This window comes from Teleopsis dalmanni, chromosome 2, assembly GCF_002237135.1.
Source record: "Teleopsis dalmanni isolate 2A chromosome 2, ASM223713v2, whole genome shotgun sequence".
Lineage (NCBI taxonomy): Eukaryota > Metazoa > Arthropoda > Insecta > Diptera > Diopsidae > Teleopsis > Teleopsis dalmanni.
Window position 1 is genome coordinate 43,022,471 of NC_051847.1, and position 25,119 is coordinate 43,047,589.

Below are 25,119 nucleotides of genomic sequence, written 5' to 3' on the forward strand. Positions count from 1 at the left end.
TTAACTCAGCGCTCAACGCTCAGCGCTCAGCTTAGTTGCGAACTCATATCCACTTATATGGAAAAGTTATCTACTGACTTTGTGTATACACAGTGCAGTGCAGTGCTGTGCTGACAACGGCGACTGGGACGAGTGTTAGTCTGAGCATGCTTTCGATTGAAGTGGATTTCGTATAAATATTTTTATAGTATTTCAGCTTAAAATTTATCAATAATACTAAAATAAATATGTACAGAGCATATGGATGTGTGTATGTACGTCTTGCAGGAAGTAAGTGTTTATACGAATCGCAGAAACGGAAAGCGTGATTGTGATAAAGGATATTGATATTTGCGAGTTAAAAATAAAAATTCCTGGCTAATAAATATAGTTTACGAACTCTACATCAACCAATTGCTTGCTTTTATTAACCAAAAATATATAAATCTTCCTAATAAAAATTATTCAGGATATTTACACAATACTCAAATTGTGTGTTTAAGGATAATACAAAACTGTATGTGTAGAGATGTATAACTTCTATTTTTTTATATACGTACGTGTTTTATGACCCCTTCACTAATATCACGTTTTTTTTTTCAATAATATCTTATATATTTTATGCTATATATATAACATAGAATAATAAAAAATATTAATACAAAACTATATATAACTTCTATTATTTTATATACGCACATATAATATGACTTCGTCAGTTCGACTATAAGACACGTTTCGTTATTTTTCAATAATATATTTTATATTTTTTTACTATTCTTATAACAATAGAAGACTATATATATAGAGATATATAACTTCTATTTTTTTATATACGTACGTGTTTTATAACTCCTTCACTAATATCACGTTCCGTTATTTTTTTTTGAAATAATATATTTTATATTTTTTACTATTATAATAGTAAATTATAATAATAGAATACTATATATTATATAAGATGTATAAATTCTATTTTTTATTATAAGTACATTTTATGATTTCTTCATAATATCGCGTTTCTTTTTTTTTTATAGTATATTATATATTTTTTACTATAATTTTTATAATTAATTATAATATAGAGACATAAATATAGAGATATTTAACTCTATATTTTTTTATATATTTTTTATAGAAATAGTATGTGTTTTTATAACTCCTCACTGATATCAGTTCCGTTATTTTTTTTTGAAATAATATATTTTATATTTTTTACTATTATAATAGTAAATTATAATAATAGAATACTGTATATGTATGGTATATAGAGATGAATAAATTCTATTTTTTTATATACGTAAATATTTTATGACTCCTTCACTAATACCACGTTTCGTTATTTTTTTTGAAATAATATATTTTATATTTTTTGCTATTATAATAGTAAATTATAATAAAAGAATACTATATAAAATCAATTTTTTTATATACGTTTTTTATTTTATGATTTCTTCACTAATATCACGTTTCGTCATTTTTTTAATAGTATATTATATATTTTTTACTATATATTTATACTAATAAATTATAATAATAGAAGACTATAAATATAGAGATATTTAACTTCTATTTTTTTATATACGTATGTGTTTTATAACTTCTTCACTAATATCACATTTTGTTATTTTATTAAAATAATATATATTATATTTTTTTACTCACGTAGATATTTTTTTACTACAAAAAATTATTAAAATTTATAATTTTTTTATTCTGAATTTATAATTTATATATATATAAGTCACCTTTCACTCTCTCAAATCAAATACAATAAATATTTCATCAGGTAGATATGTCGGGCTACAAAGTATACTTAGATAAAATTATCTAAATAGCCCATTATCAGAAATTAACGGAACTATAATACTCGTAACAGTGGATCATCTAAATGGGCACAGACACTATGGATTAAAAGTGCTTTAGACACTAATTCGTGTTTGATCTAGCAAAGAAGATGAGAAAAAAAAAAAAAAATTTTTTATTTTATTTTATTAATAATATAAAAATAGTATATATAATATTTTATTAAAATATTATTTTAGCAAGAAATCTATTTCAAATAGAAAATAAATTAATAGAGGCTTCAATTCTTGAAAGTTGCACTCCATAAATTATATTCAAACCATTTAATCAATATATCTTTCCAAAGTCCACAGATGTAGACATTTGACACTATAGAAAGAACTGTGTAGTTGCCAAGGAATCCATTTCGTTATATATTAAAACAATTTTTACATAAATTTATTTATTTATTTGTTTGCCTCATAATAACAATTTCCTCTTTTATATATGCACGGCCGTATTATTTTTTAATTATTTATTGTTATATTTAACAATAAACATTTATTTCTGCATTATAAATTCATTTTTTTTTTTGATTTATTTAATAAATAAATAAATCATTTATTTGGTGAATATTTTTTTTCAGTTCGTGAGTTTTTTATATTAACTTATATGCTTATTTCAAATATATATTCATTTTTTATTATCAACTTAATACATAACTTATTAGTTTTTAAATTTATTCAAGTTATAGATTTTGCCTTTTTATTTAAGTATTAATTTTTTAATATTTAAATATATAAATTAATGATATATTTGCTCATTCTCTCAAATTTTCATTGACCTATTTTTATTATTTTTTCATTGAAATACTTTTTTATATTTCTATATATTTATATTCAAATTAATCATTGCATTTACTTATTTCTTTATTTAATCACTTATTAGCTTTCAGTAATATTTTTTATAGTTTTATTTATTTATGTATAATTATATAGGTATGTATATTCATTAAAATGTTTTGTTAACTTGATGACTCATTTTAAAGGGCTTACTGAATCTTCTTACAAATTAATTGGCCTCCACTTAATAATTAAATAATGCTATAGTTATTAGAAATAATAATAATTTTAATAAACTAGAATATAGTTGTTATTTATTTATGAAAGATTTCTGAAAATTAATTCAAAGTTTATATTCAGCCATTAAATTAAGTAAATTACATATAGTGCAAAGTGAACAAAAATGTTTTACTGGGGTTCACAATCAAGTAACACTCCCTCTCCTTCTTTATATAACTTATGCATTTCTGATTCGAATATTTTCCTCTTTATTTAAAACAGAAGATTGTCTTTCAGCATTTTATAGAGTTTATGATATCAGTTTCTAATGTTCCTTGTGATCATCAAAGAAGGGGCTTCTAATCTCTGTACTCGGCGTCTAGCAGAAGTTAGGTATCTGAAAAATAAATATTCTTCATAATATTTTTTTTCTTTTCGACAAAGCCTTCAACAAAATGTTGGTAGCAACTAATTCAGGGAGGAATCATGCTTCCCTGGATCGAGAAGGTCTTCAAATCTTGGTAGCAACTAATTAAGGGAGGAATCATGACATATATATATAAATTTTTTTTTTTTTTTAATATGTATATTTATAGTTCTGATAAAATTTTGTTAACAAGGGAAACAAATTCATGTGACATTTACAATATATAATACAATATATAATATATTTTAATATATAATAAAGTTTAATACTAGCTGATTAATGTGTTTGTTCTTTATGCTTTTTCTTCCTATAAATAACTCTTTCCATTTAAATATAAAATTTTTTTAAAATGGATATAATAATATTCTGTATCTTAATTAGAAACTTTCCACTTTCATAACTTTTATACTCATTTATTAACATTTGTTTATGATGGAATGAAAATTTCATTATTTTTTGTAATTAATGGTTTGGTTTTCTTTGAACTATGAAAAGTGTTAGTGTTAGTGTTAGTGCTCCATGAACTATTGGATGTTAAGTGAATCTAAGCAGAATATAAATTTCAAACTTTTGGGTAAAGTGGCTTTGGTTTCATTCACTCCCGCCAATAGATTGTTGTCGTAGCAGATGTTTATTATCTATGTATCTTGTAGATAGTAAAACGAAAGCAATTTTTTTTTGTTTTTCAGATTGTACTGTAAGTTTTCATTCCAGTTTAATTCATTAATTTAAACTAAAAATATTTACTTTACTTTGATTACATTTTGGTAGAGTAAACTTTACATAGTATATTTTGTATTAATATTTTTGTAAATAAATCAAACCTAAAAGCATAAACTATAGCATTGCTGCGTAAGCCCAAGAGCATTTTCATAGCTCAAAGTGTATTTTGTGTACTTTTGGCATAATTTTTCAAGTCCTTTGCATTTCAGATACGCACTTGACTTTTCCACAAAATATGCATATCAATTTGTTCTGTTTGTGTTTTTCTTTCTTCAACTTGAGGAACTCAAAGAGGAAAACAATTACAAAAATTTCAAACGAAAATTAAAGCATAAAATTCAACAAAAATCCTACCACAACTTCGAGATGAGATACTCTCTCATTGAGGATATGCAAATGCAAAAGTCCTTTGCTTGTTTTGTCAGTACGTTTTCCAAAGTTACAAAAATGTAAAATAAATATAAGCAAAAGATACGAATTTTAAAATAAAGCAGGCATAAATATTTTGTTGTGAAAAATATGCAAATAAAATAAAATATTTGTCTTTGTCATTTTCTGACTGTAACGATAATAAACTTATAAATTCTACATCAACGTAGCTTTTGCCTTTAATTTGCATGTTAGCGCCCTAACATATGCTTTCATTTTGCTGTGCGTTACGTATCCTGCCATATTATTCACAGGTACAGTTTCGTCAGACGAAACTGTTTAAATATTAAGAGCCTTTTATTTATATTCTTCATTATTAAATTAAGTATACCCGAAGGATATACAAAATAGTATCTATTAAAGCGAAAGATGTACTCGATGAGCTGATACTAGAGATGGTCATGTACACAAATGAAGCGATAGCATTAATATTTTATTAGAATAATATTTTCCATTCGAATTATAATCTCAATTTGCAACACAAGCCTTAAATTGATTATTTAGAAGAAGGATAGATCGAAATTATAAGGAGCTGAGTATTAGCCCATTTTCATGCGATTATTTATTAATTTAGTATGATAAATAAATAAGCATAAGTTAATTACTTAGTTAATTATTAAAAGGCAGAATTTTTTACTTAAAAAAAATAATCACAAAACTTGGTTATAATTGAAATATAATAAATAAAGAATTTAAATAATAATAAGATTAATAAATAAATACAGAAATAATTCATTAAAATTGTATAGGCATATGCAATCAAAAATATATAAATTTTTTTATTTTAACTCGTCAATTTTTCGATTTATTTTTAATTTTTTACTTATATCGAGTTATATGAACCTCAAGAACATTTCAGAAACAGATATTGCAAGTCTTAATATCGGCTGATTTTTGAATTATAAGCGTTTAAATTATAGAAAACGGAGTAAATATATAAATAAATATTATATATTATTGAATATTATACGAGGACGGTTTGATAAATCAGTGACTTTTTGAATTTCCCGCGCAGTTACTCCAAATGCAACAGTGCTGCCGTCAGCTGTAATCTACCAGTAGGCAACTTTCTAATTTTGAGCAAGCTACGTCCTTCAGTTGGTGTTTGATAGCCGTTCAAAGCAGACAACCTCGTGAACTTTTACGAAAATGGAAAAAAGTAAATTTCGTGTGCTGATTAAGCATTACGATCCCAAATCCACGAATTGGGATACGAACTGCTACCCCATCCAGCATATTCTCAAGATTTAGCGACTATTTTCTGTTTCCAAACCTAAAGAAATGGCTGAGTGGTAAGAGATTTGAGTCAAATGAAGAAGTCATTACCGAAACAAACGCGTATTTTGAGAACATTGAGAAAACCTATTATTTGGAAAGAATAAGAAAATTAAAAAAACGCTGGACTAAATGTATCGAGCTAAAAGGTGATTATGTAGAAAAATAAAATGTTTATTTGCCGAAAAAAATTTGTTTTATTTAAAAAGTCACTGACTTATTAAACCACCCTTGTATATTGATTGGTTTGAGTTAAAATATATTTTTCCACCAATGACTTTTTAATTATATTAATTAATTAATATTTTCTGCTTCTCTGCTTGATGAAACGTCAATTAGTGTCTAATGCACTCTACTCAACAATGTCAGTGATCACTTGGATGATCCACTGTAACAAGTGTTACATTAAAGAAAACAAAATAGCTGACTAACTGATGTAGTTATACAATTATTAATTGATCTCAATATGACAATCTTCATTTCTGCTTCTATGCTTGATGAAACTCGAGTTAATATCTAAAGCATTCTCTACTCAGTATTGTTTTTGATCCCTTCTGTAACATGTGTATCTTCTGTAACACGTGTTCCATTAAATTATAAGTTTTTCAGATGATTTTCCAGAAGTATATATAGTATAAGTGTTTAATATACTACGCCCAGCATATCTTTCTGATAGAATAAATATTGCATTTGTTTTAAGAGAGTGCATTTTTCCGAATTGGTATGAGATTTCACAGAGTCAAATAATTTTAACGCTCTGTCTGATGTACTTTTCCACACACTCGATTTCTAATTCTCCATGTATGTCGTCATAACCAGTATTTCATGAAGATTTTAGCATGTATCTCAGTATAAAATTTTGATCAATTTGAAATTATCTAATGAAATTTTCACAAGATACACAACCAATAGTTAGTATAGGTCTAATTACTTGCTTATACTGAATGAAAGTTAACGAAAGTCGTTGTGTTAATAGTTTCCAAACATTCAAAATTATATTATAAGCCAGTTTTATGACCGATACATGTGTACCTTTTGTCAAACCTAAATATCTTATACTATCTTCCCTTTCTATTCCACATTACTCACTTTTATATTACTTGAATTTATATTTTGATGACTTGAAATGCAAAAGGCTTTCTTTTTTTCAGTATCTACTGTAACTCTTCACCTTCGGAAGTACTTCATTATAATCAAAAACATATCTTTAATGATTTGGTTTTTTCTTTCAGAGGAAGAAAACTGGGAATTCATCACAAAATCAAAATCAATATGCAATATTACTTACAGTAAAAATTCATAACCCACGTCTTACCCCCACTGCTGTTACTTAATTCATTATTTCATTAATTAATTTAGATCTTATATATTTTTTTTAATTTTCATTTACTTTAATTCATTACATATTTTTAAAGAAATGTAATATTTTTATATTTTTAATTGTGTACCGTTTTATTTAACTCTTAAATAAGTAAATATAAATAAATAAATAAATATAAATAAATATATTTTTGATTTTTATGGTGGTAAAACTTGTCCTTTATTTTTATAACCGAAGTATCCAATATTTCTAAGTTCATTTATCAAATCTGGGTGCAGAGCAATAGCTTTGAAAATTGCTTTCTCCAGCTCATCATATTGGAAATGAGGTTCATACGGCATGTCAACCAGTTGACACATCATTGTAGTGCCACGTTCATTACCCACCGCAATTGAATGCCCACATTTGGCTATTCTATATATGGAAAAAATATTGAAATAAAGTAAATTTAAATAAAATTAAATATTTTATAAAATAAAATAAAAATTTTAATGATATATTTGTATTCAGCATATAAATTACTTTGCCGTTGTTTGGAAGGAGCTTTGCAAATTTGTGGATGATATTGGTTTCAGTAAATTACGGCGTATATCCCATATATCCACTGTTTTTCGATTTATAGCAATGATGATTGTGGAGTGTGTGCGACTCCAATAAGCACAGTTTAATGGCGTAAACTGATCTTTAAGTGTTATAAGTGGTTTATAGATACCCTCAACCCAAACACGTATGCACCTTTAAGGATAATAATAATTATTATTCCAATTTTTATATTCTTTTTTTTTATTATTTTCATTTATTTTAATTTCACTTCATATAAAAAATGAGCAGAAAAAAAAAATAGTTTCTTACCAATCGTTTCCGCAAGTAAGATACACCTTTGGTGACCATGGTGAAAAATCCAACATATTAACTGCGCTCCTATGTGCTCGAATAACATCTAAATACTGATGTGCATAGCTTGTTGAGCACTTATATATACAACCCTCGTCTGTCATTATATAGTAAATATCAGCTGCTGTTGGGTGTACAGTTAAATTTAAGCCCTGTGGACTTTGACTTGAAAATTGTATAGCATCTCTTGGTTCTCGAATTTGAATTCCTTCAACCTTACCCTCTACACGTTCCAATATCATTTGAGCATATGATATAAGATATGGTCCACTAACAATACGAAATTTCGTAACGCAACCATCTTGTGCAAGTGATAAAAATGGGTCAATGCCATCACTACCATCTGTCTCATTTTTCTTAATCCATCTAATTGTCACAATACTTTCACAGCCACTTAATGTTTCAGGATTGGAAACACTGACTGGAGGCATATCAGGAAAAGTTATATCACGCACTTCCACATTACCATCGTATAAGCCGATAGCAATTAAAGAAGGCAAAAATTGTGAAAATTTAACAGCAGTACAAGGTAACGGATAATTGTATATACGTTCAGGGTTTTCTGGATTTTTAACGCTCCAAATGCATACCTGCCCAGATTTGGGAACAGTTGATGCTGAAAAGGAGAAAATACCATAAGCAACTGCAAAGATATCGCCATTTGATGGACAGAAATCAATATCAGCCATAGATCTACGTAAATTTCCTGGTTGAGGAAACTCAAAGAGTATTTCAATTTTGTACTTTAATTCATGTTCCTTATCCAAACGGCTAGGCAATTCCATACCACGATAACGACGTAATCCCATCTCATGTTGATTGCTCGCCAGTAGGCGATTCATTAACATATTTGCCTCCTTAAAATGCGGCATTTTCATTATAATTCTAGTCTGTTCCTCTTTTGATCTTACGCACATAGTTAGCACTTCTGTTTGATCTAAACTAAGATACAACGAATGCTTCTCTTCCTCTAATGCCTTGTAAGTATCGTACATTTCATAATACGAAACATATGCAGGTTTTCGTGCAGTTTTTTTCACTCTTGTACTTGTAAATCGAGATTTTTTCAGAATATAATTAGTTTGTGCTTCAGTATCTGTACGTCTTCGAATTCTACCTTTACCTACAGTTAAATAGTCATAGTTTCGATTATCATTCTCTACAATATCAGCTTGTTCTGTGTGCTTTGGTACCGTAGAACTTCTCTGTTCAAAGAAGATAAATTCTTCCGTAAGTGTTAGTTTAACTTTAACATATGAGGGCGTAATATATGTTGTCTTCAGTATAGTTGATGAATCTGATAAGATACTGAGTTCACTTCCCTTGACGTTTAATCGTAATGGTTCAATGCCCACCTATATGAAATGGAAAAAAGTACAAAATCATGAACAAGGTAATTGAAAATTATAGCATATAACTTACAGATTCGACGATATCCTCCATAGTTGCACCAATGTGCACCATTGCTTGGCCTGGCAATATACCTTCATACCTCTTCGGTACATCTCTTGTAACTGTGGTCATTAGATTATGTTCCCTGAGTCTCCTATATATATCTTGGAATGGTTTCAATTCATCTTGGTTACTAAGAAAATCCGGAGTAAGATCCAATATTTCACCATTTCGATAGTCATATGCCTATTAATAATATTAATTACATATATATTATGTATTTTTTTAAAGTGTTTTCAGAGAGTGGTGGACTTACGCTATGCAAGTCGCGGTCTCTAACGCATTGTGAAGCACTTTCCCGAAATTGAGAATCAAAACTGAGTTTCTGGCCGCCCTGCGCAACAACATTTGCCAACACCGCATCATTCTTCAATTGTCTTTTGTACTTTTCTAAAAGATCTTTCTGAAAAGTTTTATAATGAAATATATTAAATATTCTTCTTATAATATTATTTATATACCAACCAAAGGCATTTTCTTATAGTAGTTTTTGCTTATCTATTTAGTAGATACTAATGGATAAATATTAAATAGTTTTGGAATACAAGGTGGAAAAATATAATTCTAAAATATAATTCTTGAAATTTATTCAAAAGTTAAAGAGATTATTTTTGTTTGTTTTATTTAAAAAAAAAAAATAAAGTTGTTTAGTTATTATAATAACATAAAAAAAACAAAAAAGTGAATAAAAATTTTAAGGAGCACAACTTTGTGATAATTATTTCAATACGAGTGCCATACCATACACTTTTAAGATTGCAATCGGATATCTGATGGAACTAAGAATCCTGATTCTTTGGCATGAATTAAATCTTATTAATCTTCTTAAAATAGCTCAACTTTCAAATAAACTCAGGCGTTAAATATAGCAACAATCTACCGACGCACGTAATCATACTAATTCTAAACTATGCAATTCATTCACTAGAAAATCGCGATAATACTAGAGTATAGAGTATAAGAGTGCTTATCAGTACATTTATTAAAATGGATTAAATAATCCATTAAAAAATCAACGTTAAAAATAAACGAAGGTATGACGAAACACATTCAGCTAATAAGGGAAAATGAAAGGTCTAATAACCTATTCAACAATTTTTATAATAGTCAAGTGAGTATAAAGACAGCTAACCGATATTATTTTAAGAGTCTAGAACTTCTGAAATCTAATACAGTCTTCAAAAAAAAGGTCCTACGAATTTTTAAAACATTAATAACGCCAGTAGAGATCTATGAATCTGTTACTTGAATGCTAACAAAAGTAGATGAAGAAAGTGATTTATTTCGATATAAAAACTTTTAAAAAGAGAGAAGAAGAAGGAGTGATAAATAAAGATATTAATAAAATATTTTACTACAAAATTAAAACATTTTTAGTTTCATTAAAGCACAGAGACTATAATAAACTGCCCATATTGTAAAATTGTTTAGACTTTTAATAAATTAAGCACATATTGGGATTTTTTCTTTAAGAGTTTATGTTACCTAAATATTAAAATAAGATTATTGTTTTAATTGTAGTCTGATTATAATTATATACATATACGAACTTATTGCATTTGGAGCAATTCATGAGTAACTCTGACGCCTTTACCAACAGTTTAACAGCTAACATGACTTTATTCTCTAATTTGTGGTGGTGAACATCTGCGCTTATTCTTTTAGACATTTTTGATCTATCTGTAAAGTAACTGATAGTGATTTTTATCTTCTGTAAATCTATACAAAAGCTCTTCGCTGCAATTATGATGTTTACGCTTATTCCGCAGTTTGCACTTGGGACTATGTAGTCTATTTTTTTTCTCAAAACGACAGAAAAAACTTCTATATCTGCGCTCCCTACCCTGGAACTGTCTAGAGGTAAACTATATGCTAAAAAAAATTAACAAAATAAAAGATAAGAATAAATATAAAAAATAAAGACTTAAATACAAACCCTAAACATTTGTTAAAGTCTAATGTCTAATGTTGAGCCTTTTCCGAATTAGTGCATCTGAGTACTTTTACTCTTTGATAGTGGGGAGGTTTCAGCTGAGTCCCACCCATCTCACTGACTAATTTGTGTATTCCTCATAAGCTTCGTGATTATTCAATCACTGATCTAAGATCTGTGTACCGCCCCGTGCGGTTAGTGATTACTCTGAGATTAGACAGTGCTAAGTAGGGCAAACTGTCGGTTTTCGCATATAGCTTAAGGGCTTATGTATTTTTTGACCGAATTTATTCTAAGGTCTCTTAGCATATCATTCGTGAGGATGTGCCACGACACTTGAGCAACTTGCAGCTTCTGGATAGTAGAGTCAGCACCTTCTTAAAGTCGACCGAAATTAAAAGGATTCAGAAACATAAAATATTATTTTTCAAAAAAATGCGTTTTTATTACTTGAACTGGGTAGTTATTAATCTACCTAGTATATACTAGTATTTTATTTTTATATATTAGATTAATGAATTACAACAGTTTGTTACGATAGAATAAAAAAGTCTTCCACCCATTGCTTCCCATTTTTAACCATCTTTCTCAAACAAAACTTTAAGTCCTTTATCATATTTATTCCAAATCAACTCTTTTTTTTTTGCTTTCAAGTTAAATTTCACTAAATGATTTTTACTTTTTGTTATGAAGTAATTAATTAATTTATTTCTCCTAAAGCAGTTAAAATTTGTTTTAATATTTTTATGACTACGCTTAAGCGCTGTCGTGAAAGTAATTAAAATGACTTTTATTAAATGAAGAAAATCCAAACATTTAATTTACTAAATCTCTTCTTTATTTTACAATAAACAAACAGACAATTTCATCCTACACCCACAAACTCACGACGCTTGCTCTTTATCCGGGACTGATTATGAATAATGTGACATCAAAAGATTAATGCCAATCTTAATACAACTTAAAGTGCACACAGGCACGAACGAACGGGAAAGTGATACATTTTGTTGCTTCTTCTTCAAGAATACTAAAAAAAAAAAAAAAATTAACAAATATTACAACAATAATAAAAAAATGTAATGAAAATAAAAAAAAAATAAATTACAACAACAAAGTTGAGTAGGCAAGACTGTCACCCGAATTAATTTAAGGCATAACGTAACGTAACGTAACGTAACGTAACGTAACATAACGTAACATAATGTAACGTTACGATTACGATTGTGATTATAAAGCGCAGAAACGGATAAGGAAGCAAAAAGTTAACGTTACAATAGCAAAAGCAGTGGCAGGCAGCAGGCAGCAGTGAGTAATAATAAATCTGTTTAATTTATCAAAGTTTCATTGTATCCTGACAGTATCCTGCAGCATGTTACCGAAGGCAAAATCAGACACATAGACAGACAGATAGACGGACTGACAAACATGAGCACAGCATTACTAAAATAAATATAATATACCATACACCCGTACATGCGAGAAGACATTGAAGTTGACGAGTGCGGAGGGAGTGCAGAGACAGAGACTGGAGGGAGAGAGATTGGAGGGCAGAAAACACGTTTTTACACAATAAAGAAATCAAGAAAATAATAATGATAAAGAAATAATAAAAATGGTAGTATTTTACGAAGTGCCGCCATTACCAATGTTATTGCAGCCCTTCCACATCGTCGTCGTCCTTATGGTTGGTGTTAGGGTTACCATCAATTGTGCTGCTGAGCGTACTCGTATACGCCATGCTCTTTTTAATGTCAAGTCAAATTACAGATTTTTACCGAGGTTATTTTTTCCTTCATTTAAACATTTCATTATGTTTTCATTTTATTTACATTATTATTTCTTTTGCATAGACTTTTCCATTCGCCTTTACTTGCCTTTACTTGTCTTTACTTGCCTTTAGTTGTGTGCTCTGCTGTTGAGCGCCTTATGGTAGGCAATAATAGTTGTAAAGTTGTTTAAATGCTGCAGGCAAATTTCAATTTCAATTTTATTTTATTTAAATTTTTTTATTTAGTTTTTGTTCGTTTGTTGCAGTTGTTAGTGCAACGATTAGGTCATTGCATGGCAGCTGCATAATAACCAAATACTTTTGAACTCGGGAAAAGCGTTTCATTTGAAGTTTTGACTATGAAATAAATTCTCTACAAGTTTCCTATTTGAACCGCTCATTCACTTTACAGTGTATTTCGAGCAATGCGGCTTTAAAATATTCTTCCATGCTTTTTTTTATGGTAACCTAAAATGGTAGTAACTTGCATAAGTAAGTAAGTGAGTGTAAAGAGTTTTGCGGCTTGTTTGAATAGCAGGAGGATTTAAATATTACAAACAATTCAAACATTTGAAGTTAATTAAGATTACTAAGAGTTTAGCTAAACAATTAAGGAAAAGATTTATTCAAGGAGGCACACAATTACCGAGTGAAAGAAAAAGATTCCTACAAAAACGTGCTAAACATTTACAGAGTAGAGATGGGGAAAATGTGAATGAGATATTTAAATTAAACTAATAAATGATTGTTTTATAAAAATTTGGGGTATTGTTTAATAAATAACAAAAATATTTTTATCTCCATTCATAGATATAATCTGTTTATTAATACGTACAGTGTAAGTAAAGGGTCAAAAATAGAAAATAAATTTGTTACCATTTTCAATTAAATATATAGTAGGGGTAGCAGGGTAGCAGGCAGTGAATAATAACATAATGTATTGTATAACTAAAACTCAAAATAGAATGCATATAAATTCAATAGAATATAAAAGAAAAGTTATCAATAGAAGTTATAACTTCATTATTATTATTATAAACATTTAACATATCAACATTTTCACCCTAACCCCCTTGCCGCAGGCCTAACGAGGGATACTTTTAACATTCGTAGACTAATACGATTCGCAACTTCTGATTTGCCGAGTAGATTATAGAAATTGTAATTCTTCATAAAGCGGTGATTACCACTGGGTAGTCCCGTACATGTCAGTCAAATATTGTTATTGTCATAAGTAGTACTTATTATTCATGCATAGAATAGATTGCACTAATAAAATTAAGTTTAAAAAAAGAAAAAAGAAATATCAACATTTATATCATATGTAAATAGTTGGCAACGCAAGTTTTTTTAAATGGTTGGAGATTGGCAATTCGTAGAAGTCAGGTAGTAGAAAAGTTGTTAACAGAAGAAACAGCTCGTTACCGTTGTGTTCGGTTGCGGCAGTTCTTCAAGAATAATCTGGAACTATCTTATATTTATTTATTATTAACATATATAACTTATAGTAACAGTTTATATAGTCATAACATAACATAAATATAATAAATAGCGTCTACATATCCAAGCTTTCTGTTAGGACAACCTTCTTCTTAATACCCGTTTCCTTTAGTAGGACATAGGGCCGCAACGATTGCGTTCCATGTGTAGCGCGCTTCGGTCATTTCTCTTTCGATTGTCCTTCTCCAAGTTGAAGCCGGTACACCAGAGCGTCTGCTCCCTTGTGGGTGTCCTGTCAAACCTTCTCGTGGAACGTATTTATTTAGCCGTCGGATAGTATGCCCTATCCAACTCCATTTTCTCATTTTAATTTCGGTTACAGCAGCTTTCAGATTTGTTTAGAGCAAAAGTTCTGCATATAATATGTGGTTAGGCCACTATATTTCTAGAATTTTCCGCAGGTATTTATTTAAAAATTTTTGTATCTTCCTTTCTATCTGTTTTGAATGCTCTCATGTTTCGCAGTAGATAAGGATTTTTTTAGTACTATATGTGTCTCCGGTTTCTGTTGTCAGTTACACTTTGAAGTATACTTAAGAGTTACTTATTATAGCTAGGACTTAGGTGCTTATAATATCTGTGACTCATAGCGTTCTTTTTTTCACATATCGTTGCCATTTTTAAGTTACAGCGTTGAAGCGTTGAAACTCTTTAAAAAGCTTGTTTATGAAAAATAGACAAAAATTTTGGCCATCGACTTTATTTTTGTGGTACAGGCACACGTTTACGAAAAGGTTTGCCACCGCTGGCTTATACTATTAAAGCAAACACCTTTTATTGTTCATAGCTTAAATATATATTTTTTACTCTAAATCATGATAAACTAACTACGGGAGTATCCGAATCCTATTTTAATCCATTTGTGTAATTGTGAATATAGATCACAGCATTTCGTATGCGAATACAATTTTTCAGTCGTTAAAATATTGCTATTTTTTGATGGCTTAATTTGTTTATTTTATTTATTTTTAGCTACCTATTCTAATCCTTAAAGCCCGCATGTATCATTCTGAAGCAACAGTACAGCGGTGACCTCAGATTTCGTTGTTTTGCGAAATGAGCGACAAGGCTGACATCATTACTGGCATAAGCCACCGCAAGCTGCAATGCACAACAGCAGCTAGTGACGTTCGTACAGGACTCACCACGAACTACCAACCACGTACCATGAGCAGCTGTGGTCTTTTGAGTGTCCTTATAAGTTGGCTTAATAAACGCTCGTCGGTTTTATATATATGCACGACAGATACAATTTTGTTCTAACAAAATTTGTTATTTTTCGGCTATTGTTTTATTTATATTTTTATTTTATACGTAAGTTACTTTTATTTTTATTTTTATTTTATTTTTTTTTGAATAAAAATTCATAAAATTTCTTTTATTTATTATTTGAGTGAGTGTTGTAAAATGGTTTGTTTTGAAATGACTTGAAAATTGATTTGCTTAAAGTTTGCTACTTCATGCAAAAGCACTGAGCTGTGTTATATGAATATTAAATATACTATTTCTTTATAAAAAAAATTTGTTACTATATGTTATACTATAATAAAAAACAAAATACACTAAAAGTGCACAATGAACAAAGTTCATAATAAAAATAAATATTTAACCAAGTAGCTACAACCACAGTCGCCGTCAGCAAGTCCTTAATAAAATATTTAATATTAGATTGTGAAAACGTTTGTACTTCTAATATGCACCGAATTTAATACCCTGAAGCGTGAAGAATGTATTATTTCCACTTTTATATTCTCATTATCCGAAAAATTTTTTAATTTATGCAGTTTCATTGTGTATTTTCGTTTATTCATTCTCAGATATTTTATATCTTCCGTTTTTCTTTATATTTGCTGCCAACAAAATACCCACCATTTTGGTTTAGATAATTCGTTGCAGCTACTACCACAGTTGATGGACTTCATTGTCCTTAATTTATTTTTGCGGATTTATAAATGAACAAAGGAACATTGTGCTGAATTTGTAATCCAAGTTACCGCCTTTTGTAAGCGCATGTTTCTTTCGCTGGAGTATGGGTATATGCCGCTATCGTCCTTTCTGACGCTACCATCCTTTCTGCCACAGCCGCTGCCTATGCCAGCATCTAAACCTCTACATCTACCTCAGTAGCAAGTTTCGTTTTGTACTGTAAATCATATGACATCGCGTGATTTTTTTTTTTTGTTCTACAACCAAATCCTGTACAAATTTCATTGTCTACTGGAGTGTTAGTGAGCGTGTCCTCTTCATTTCCATTTTTCTTTATTTCCGAAAGTTTAGTGATTTTCGTGTTTAAATATTATTAAGCAAAATGAAAAACTTATAGAAACGTGAAATAAAAAGCAAATCTCACAGTAGTTGATATAGTCGTGCATGGAAATTTTTCTTCAATTTTTTGTTTGGAATTTTTAATCATGCCAGCCGGGACAATAGGAATGTACCGAAAACGTGACAGTCATTCACGGTTCTTCCTGCATTCTTTATTAATTCAAATATTTTTTCTGTTCTTAAATAATTATATTTCTGGTTATATTATTTGACCTTATTAATATTGGTTGGAGGTAGAAAATTTTGTGACTTGCATAAATCCGATAGTTATTTCAATAAGACTTGAATTATGACCGAATCCTGTGGAGTGAATAATAAAATTGGAATTCCAATGGATTTTTGTTTTTGGAAAATCATTTATTTCAATAAAAAATATATATAATTTAACATATTTAAGTTAACTCACGTTCTTAACACTTGTGGTTCCAAATAAAATTATAATTAGTGTGTATATATCATCAAACCACCAAATAATTTGAAGGACCGTTGATAAATATTTATAGTGTATTGTCAGCGCAAAAATTCACTTAATTAAAAATTATTTTTTATAAATTACAATTTTTTTCAGTATCAACCATATCTTTATACAAAAAATAGATAAGTATTACTGGTCTTAATTACTTTAATAGAGAATAATTTCTTAATTATTAAGAATAATTTCTTAATAATATAAATAATTTCTCTACATAAAAATATACAACTAAGCATTTAAGTACTAAGTAAGTAACTAAGTATTTAAGCACTTAGTTTTACTTAAATATAAAATTTATGTATAAATTCTTATAAATATTGTACAGGCTATATTAAAACACAAAACCTCTTATATCGAGAACATAGTAAGTAATGCCTTCTGGGTCAGTGGAAATAAAATCTTAATTACTGACAATTATCTCAATTACTACAAAATCTGATTATTAAATATTATCAGCATCATTAATTTAAGGCGTAAAACCTGTTTATAAAGAGAAAATAGGAACTAATGCTTTCTAGACAGAGCTAAGCAAAACTAATTACATTACAAATTAGCTATAATTGCAAATCAATTACATGTTAATTACAAAATAAATTCAGGATAATTATAACTTGGAGTATACGAGTATGCGAGAATACAATTGTAATTGGAAGTGAATATGAAAATAATAAATTACACGAAATTGGAATTTGGAATAATCTAGCATCTAAATTCCAAATTCAAACTCCTTGTAATTTGGAGTAGATTTTTTTCAATTCCAATTACAAATGTAATCTTACATCTAAATTGCAATTACCCTGCAATTAAAAATTGAAGGTAATCAAATCACAAAAGTTATTAATACTGTACAGTTCTATTTGTAGGTTTTAGAGTCACTGAAATCAAAAACCCAATTTAGTACTGTCGATATTGAATTATTTACCAGTAGTTTCTATGGGCACAAAATCTCTTTACGTTGAAAACTTAGTAAATAATGAGGTCTAGGTGATAAACGGACCAAAGTCCAAATCACTGACTGTATTAAATTGTCACCAACAGTATTTTTTTTTAGCTATAAAACACCTTTATATAGAAGTTATGCTTTCTCAACCTACACTTATTTAAATCAAATCCACATTGGCAGCCTATATTCTCATAAAATATCAGCAGCTGTGTTTTAAGGAATTATATCATTTTATTTGGAGAACCTAATAAAAGATGAGAAAACTTACTGATATGCAAGCATTTGTATGAATCTAGGTAGCGTTATAGTAAGAAGAAATCCAGCACTCTTATTGAGTACCCGATGAATTTATCAGGTTAGTGAAAGGTTTGGAGATGGCACACAGTTATGAACGGAACCACGCTAGAAGATTGAATCTTCCTTTTCATTGTTCCTGTTGCAGGCAAGAAAAAGACGATGAAAGTGCCTCTCATCTGTTTTGTTTAACTAGGGTTACTTTTTTAAAGAAAAACAAAACAAGTAATTTACCAGTAATCATAATAGATCATATCAAAATAGAGTATTGGATGATTTATGAGAAATTATTTCAAAGTTTTTGGGAACCGCTACCGGGAGTGCCGGACATTGTAGTCAGGCAGGCAAGAGCAAACCAGATGTTATGCTATGAAAATGTACATAAATGGACAACAATATAGAAAAACAGTTCATGTTATTCAACATACAACTAACACTACTAAAAATCCGGGACAGATAATGTAAAATTTGTTATTAGTCAGATTATGGTAAATGCTCAATATTCTTTTGAAAACATGATAACTATTTTATTAGAATCAATAAGTAGAGTGTTAAAGTTTTATTTGACACTGACAAGTTAAGGATTCTAGGATGTAAGCTTATCGGAAAAAACAGCTAATTTGGTGTTATATTAGACCTCCTTATAGAAAGTAAAACTTATCGGATAAAGGAGTTGATCAATATTTTTGTATTTAATAAGATTTAGTATTTTATAAGACATAAATATTACTAAATAAATTCACACCTTCGCAAAGTGGTGATGACTACCGCATTAAAAATAACAGTGAAATGAACATCCGTAGCATGATATTTATTTTATCACAGACGAACATTATCAAACGAATTAGCATCACAGCAATGACGAATGATGATGTTTCAGAGAAAAGGGTATTTGAAATGGTAGTCTGAGAAAAAAAGAAATAGGAGAAAACTGATTCTCCGAAAGAGCTATCAAGGTCAGAACCCACTAACCGAACTTGGTATACAAAACTGATGAAGGAGTGTACTTAGTTGGAGAGGGCACAGTAATCTAGTTGTGCCTTCTTTTTCTTTGCTTGTTGAAACTCAAGTTAGAGTCAGTGACCACTTGGGTAATAGGTATATATCTGAAATCCGTTGAATTTGAATAAATGCAAGTTTTTCAGATAATTTTATAAAAATATCTGCATAAGGAATATTTTTTTTTAAAATATAACAATATTAACAATGTATACAATAAGTTTTTCCACAAGTCTAGAAACTTTCAATATTGGCATGTTTAACAACAAACACTGAACTTTAAAAATTTTCATAATAAAGTAAATTAAAAATATTTTCACTTATTAACATTAATACATATAATAAAAAAATAAAAAAATTAAAAAAAATCTACATTCCCTAAAAACTTTCATAAATAAATTCTTTATACTTTATGCTTTTAGGTGGTGGTGGTGCAGACGTATCAAAGGATCATTGCAACAAAACTGTTGATATCTTCGAGGACGTAAGCTCACCCGAAGTAAGCAATCAAAATGTAGGAAGACCGCTCACATGTTGGTATCGTTTCCGCACACTAAAAGGTGCACCCAGAGACTTCGTATTGCGCTTACGTTTTAAAAAATTCAAAGTAGGCACACTCCTGAATGCGACCCACTGCGATGGCGGCTATTTACAGGTAAGTCGTTAATACCAGCATAAAAAGCCTATAAAATTTATTGCAAAATTTTTAGGTAATTTTCTCATAAAATATGTAAGGAAATATAAAAAAAATTGGATATTTTTATATGAAACTCAGTGCATAAAACTGCAAAAAAAAAAAAAAGTAGAAAAAAATCCATAATAAAATTTGAAAGGCACTTGATATATAAAAATGTTGCAAAAATTTTAATAAAATCTCTTAAATGCCTAGAGACAAGTATTTACAAGGAAGTCGAATACAAGAACCGTAAGAAAAATACCAATATTTTATGCTTCGTATAAATATAGGCCAGCACATATATGTACACAGGGGAATTCTGATTTATGGCAACCAAGAAATCAAATTAAATTTATTGCCTTATGCATTCTCTACACTCAGCAAACGCTTTCGTAAACATATTGCTAAAGTCCTTCATTTCTTTTTATACTTTTATTTTTTTACTCCTTTATGTACTTTTTGTCCTTTCGTGATTTGTTTATAACTGCTATAAAAGAAAATGAGACATATTTAATATCTCACATCGTTAACTTATATTATATATACTCGTAAGAATATTAGAGAAACTAAAGATTATATTTCCAATATTTTTTTTATTAACTGAATTTAGAATTCAGTATGAGATCTACCGAACTTAATACTGGATTATCTTCTTTATAGTTTTTAATGTTAGGGCAAATAAACCACACTCGTGATTGAGATTTTATTCTAATATTTATTCTAAGATTTTATTTGAACTTTACTATTAGGCATGATATGCAATTAGGTAGGTATGATATACAACTTGATTCGAATTCCTTCTATGGTACATCTTATATCACTACATCCCCTTAATGTCCATGATTTGTCGTCACGTAGTTGGCAATAGCCATAACTTGCCAGATGTTCGGATGTTTTATTGTGCATTATGACAGGTTATTAACAAAACTTGATATAAAAAGCTATTTACTATGTCTACTGAAATATGTAGAACTTTTACTAAATCTTTCTCTTAGTCAATCCACGATCTTTCAAATCTACATCCCGCATTTTGCGATACTTTCTTGATAATTATGTAGTTGATAGATATCTTTAGGATATGGCCTTTAGGATATGTACGTCTTCTTTGAAATAAGCGCTCCCTTTAACAAACTATTATTTTTTGATGAAATATTTTTTGTCCGTTTTCGAAATACTGATAGAATATTTATGATAGAAAATTTTTTCTCTCATACTTTACACCCTTCGTCTTCTATTATTCACCTCTCCCAATGGAGCAAATGGTTTATACCATCAAATGGGTATGACCGATCTAAGGCCATTTGTGCAGTCATACCTTTTCAGAAGTTGAGATTTGCTTTTTAACATCCCAAAGATCAGCATTGCTGATACGTTTAGGCCAACAGATGTAGAGATTCTAACCCAAGCATTTATTGGAAAAAGTTTTTAAACGGGTGGAGATGACGGTAGTGTGTTTTCAAGTCTCACATTCATAATAGAGCATTAATTTGATGTTGGAATTATTGATGCGAAGTTTGGTTTTTGTAGAGTGGTGTCGAGATTTCCAGATAGAACAGACTATATTTTGCTACATTGTAGTTTGATTAATATTCAAATAGCCTCTCCCATATGATTTCTTTTGATAATCCAAGGAGTCAACTCCTGCATTTGAGACATTTTAGTCAAAGTTCTATTCATATCTACGTTACCTAAGGGTGTCTCTAGTTTAACAATTGTATTGGATGTCACAAAGTAGTGCTTATATATAAACAACCAATAAAAATTTTTATTCAAAACACAACTGTTGCTCCATCAATAAATTCTTTTTATTTCTTTTGAATTGTATAATGAACAAATTATAATATAATTCGTAATTCTGTTCTACATACAACTGTTCTGGAACCTGTAACACAGACCGACCAGCAATCGATTAAAAATGTATGCAAACTAATACTGTTTTATCGAGATTAGGAACTTGATTCGAATAGGAACCAGTATTATGAGTAATTTTTAAAAGGTTTAGCCGTTAAGCTTATAAAAAAGTAATAATTTAGAATAATTCTACTTTATAGCATTGAATTTAAAAAACTAATTTTACTGAATTCGAAATCTAATTCCCTTCCATAGATCAATTCTATAATTGACTATTTACTAATAACTACTCAATCAAATACATGAGGAGATATTTTATTAAATAATAAAAAAATTGGAATAATTTTGATTTATAATTAAATAAAAAATTTGTAACAATATTATATTATGAGTACCGCTTCACAAATGTCACCATGACCGTTCTTACTTTTTCATTTTTGTATTATACTTATTTGTATTTTATTGTCTTTATCGCATATGTACCCTTCTCCGCCTTTTTTGTGTAATGTGTCATATTTTTTTCACTCCTTAAATTTATAAGAAGACGCGCCCCACATAAATGATGACATATGGGAACATACGTTAAGTGACAACTTCATATGCGAAATCGTATGCTGGTCTCGTGATAAGGGTCAGACAAGTCTGTCAGTCGAGCATAGAATCAACTATGGTCAGTCACTCTAGAGATTTAGTTGTATATTTTTATTAACGAAATCTTTTTGAAAGACAAAAAATATATTCATACTATTTTAACTAATATTTATTTATTTAACTTTTGTAGATTGTTGATGGCAATGCCAAAACGGATGTCTCAAATCGACGCGAGCCAGGCATGTTTTGTGGTGAAGCAGAGCAACCACAAACCTTTATTAGTGAGACAAGTTATGTGAAAGTGGTTTTCCACACAGACAACTTTACAGATCAGGTGAGTTAAAAAATAAATTATAATTAAATAATTATATATTTTATTTAAAATAATATTATTATATTGGAAGAAACTTTAAAAATATATATAAAATTAAATAAATAATAGACACATAGCTTCATTTTGAATATATTTGTTATTATAATAAATTTTAACCAATTTTTTTTAAAAAAATATTGAAGAAGTAACTTGTGATATATTAAAGCAAATTGCGCATTGCTAAAATTCTGTACATAATCGTTAATCATCTAAGAAACTTATTCAGCAACAAATTTAAAATCATCTTTCCATAAACGATAGTATCATGATTTTTAAGTATCTTTAAGCAGATTGGTTTTTAATGAATTGCATAAAATTTAGTATCGTGGAATAGAAAGATAAATGCCAATAAAAGCAATAAATGGAATGGAGGAAGAGAAGATGAAATCACTGCTTTATAATATACTGAAGGTGTACTTAAATCAAAATTGTTTCTTTTTAACAAATTTTTTATTAAATTTTTTTTAATTCTCTGAAATAAATTGATGTTAAGTAAAAAGTCTTAATATATTTGACCGATAAATAGCAATAAATGCTATGCCACTTAATAATAGGATTATATATAATCGAAATGAAAATGCAGTGCTCATTATTAGGGAGCACACAGGACTAATAAACTACAAAAGAACGGATTAAAGTGATAGGATCACGTAATAAGAAGAAACCAAAGTCATATTCCGAGAGGAATTATTAGAATTTAGTAGTAGCCTAAAAAGGAAGACGATTTCAAGTAACTTAGATCAGCGGCACTTTAAGGAACATAAAGAAATAGAAAATGATAACAGTAAGTAATTGTTCTTACCATTTTAGGACAAACAGGATTACTGCGTATATGGCGAAGAGAAAGAAGAGAGGTTGTGATAGATTTTATTACATCCACCGTATTCACTGGATTTGTCTTCGTTTGATGTTTAGATATATTCTAATTGGGAATTAAGTCTTGCTGCGTAAAAATTACAATTGGATGCTAAATATTCTTTGCAATGCATAAATATTTTGACTTTCAACATATAGGATAATAGGATATAGGATAAGAACAAATCCCAGAAAGATGACAGAATGATGTAATTAATTCACCATAAAAGAAATGCAATAGATTCGAATTCGGTAATTGTAGAGCAATATTACTGTCCGTATTGTTTCATAAGAAATAGCAATATAAAAAGATAAATATCTATCTGGGAAGAAATGAAAATCGAGTGCTAAGTAATATCTGCAACTTTTGAATATTTGTAGAGCAATATTACTGCTAAACGTAATCGACTATATTTTTTCCATCACCACATTAAGAACCAAACTATTTAAAGGTTTAAATGATTCCTTCTGTAAATACCATAATAGTTTTATAATAAATAATTCAATTATAATAATTAATGAAGTATTTTTTTCATAATAATTAATGATTTAATTTTAAGAGCACGACACGCTACTCATATTTTTTGTCGACTTTAAACCTTGGCCTTAACAGAAGATCTGAAATTCCTAAATGTATAGTTGGTTCCCAGAAACGATTGTCATAAGTCCCAAGACAACTTTAAGATATTATCGCCTTGAAATATTGCATGACATCTCTGTACTGTGCTACCAACGTACAGAAAACATTTTTCGCAGCATCTTTTAGGCGCATTCTTAAACTTATTTGCACTAAATACTCATGATATGAAATGTCATGCTTTGTACATATTTCCCTCTATTGCTACCTTAAGTATTCTAACATAATTACAAAAGTCTATAAGTTTCAAATGATTTTCAAATAAATTTTAAAGAAATGCTATAAAATATACAGAATTAAAACGAATTAAATAAAGCATCCAGTTTGCGTTGCCTTCCTTAAGTCACCCTTTGCGACAAATTAATGAAATACAGCGTTATCAACTTAATATCTCACTTGAGCCTCTGATTGCAGAAGGATGCATATTCGGGGATGCGAGTATCAGCTGCAGATTTCTCATTTATGTATTCAACCAACCATATTTACACACAAGCACACATATATACAAAAATAAACGTACGTATACAACTTAAAATGGATCTGCGTCTGCAGTTTA

The 25,119-nt window shown here is 28.9% G+C and overlaps 2 protein-coding genes across 2 annotated transcripts in view; one reads left to right on the forward strand and one right to left on the reverse strand.

Annotated features, from left to right (window-relative positions):
- Nucleotides 1-7,197: 7,197 nt before the first annotated feature.
- LOC119674392 (dynein intermediate chain 4, axonemal-like) lies at nucleotides 7,198-9,893 on the reverse strand. Its single transcript, XM_038085528.1, has 6 exons — nucleotides 9,812-9,893; nucleotides 9,603-9,749; nucleotides 9,317-9,532; nucleotides 7,853-9,249; nucleotides 7,523-7,735; nucleotides 7,198-7,414 (listed from the first exon to the last, which is right to left on the reverse strand). The coding sequence occupies exons 1-6, from the start codon at nucleotides 9,818-9,820 to the stop codon at nucleotides 7,198-7,200; spliced, it is 2,199 nt and encodes a 732-aa protein (XP_037941456.1). The 5' UTR covers nucleotides 9,821-9,893.
- Nucleotides 9,894-13,520: 3,627 nt separating this feature from the next.
- Nucleotides 13,521-25,119, forward strand: part of LOC119674393 — a 49,076-nt gene continuing 37,477 nt past the window's right edge. The window contains exons 1-3 of the mRNA XM_038085529.1: nucleotides 13,521-13,539; nucleotides 20,003-20,235; nucleotides 22,889-23,032. Coding sequence (XP_037941457.1) covers nucleotides 13,521-13,539; nucleotides 20,003-20,235; nucleotides 22,889-23,032 — 396 coding nt within the window. The remainder of the gene's footprint in view (nucleotides 13,540-20,002; nucleotides 20,236-22,888; nucleotides 23,033-25,119) is intronic.

What these genes read in the sequence shown, in the direction of transcription:
- LOC119674392 (XM_038085528.1), bottom strand. An exon ending in CTTACTTGCGGAAACGATTG is followed by an intron (nt 7,736 to 7,852) that starts GTAAGAAACTAT and finishes TTATCCTTAAAG; the next exon opens with GTGCATACGTGTTTGGGTTG. An exon ending in TCCTTCCAAACAACGGCAAA is followed by an intron (nt 7,415 to 7,522) that starts GTAATTTATATG and finishes TTCCATATATAG; the next exon opens with AATAGCCAAATGTGGGCATT.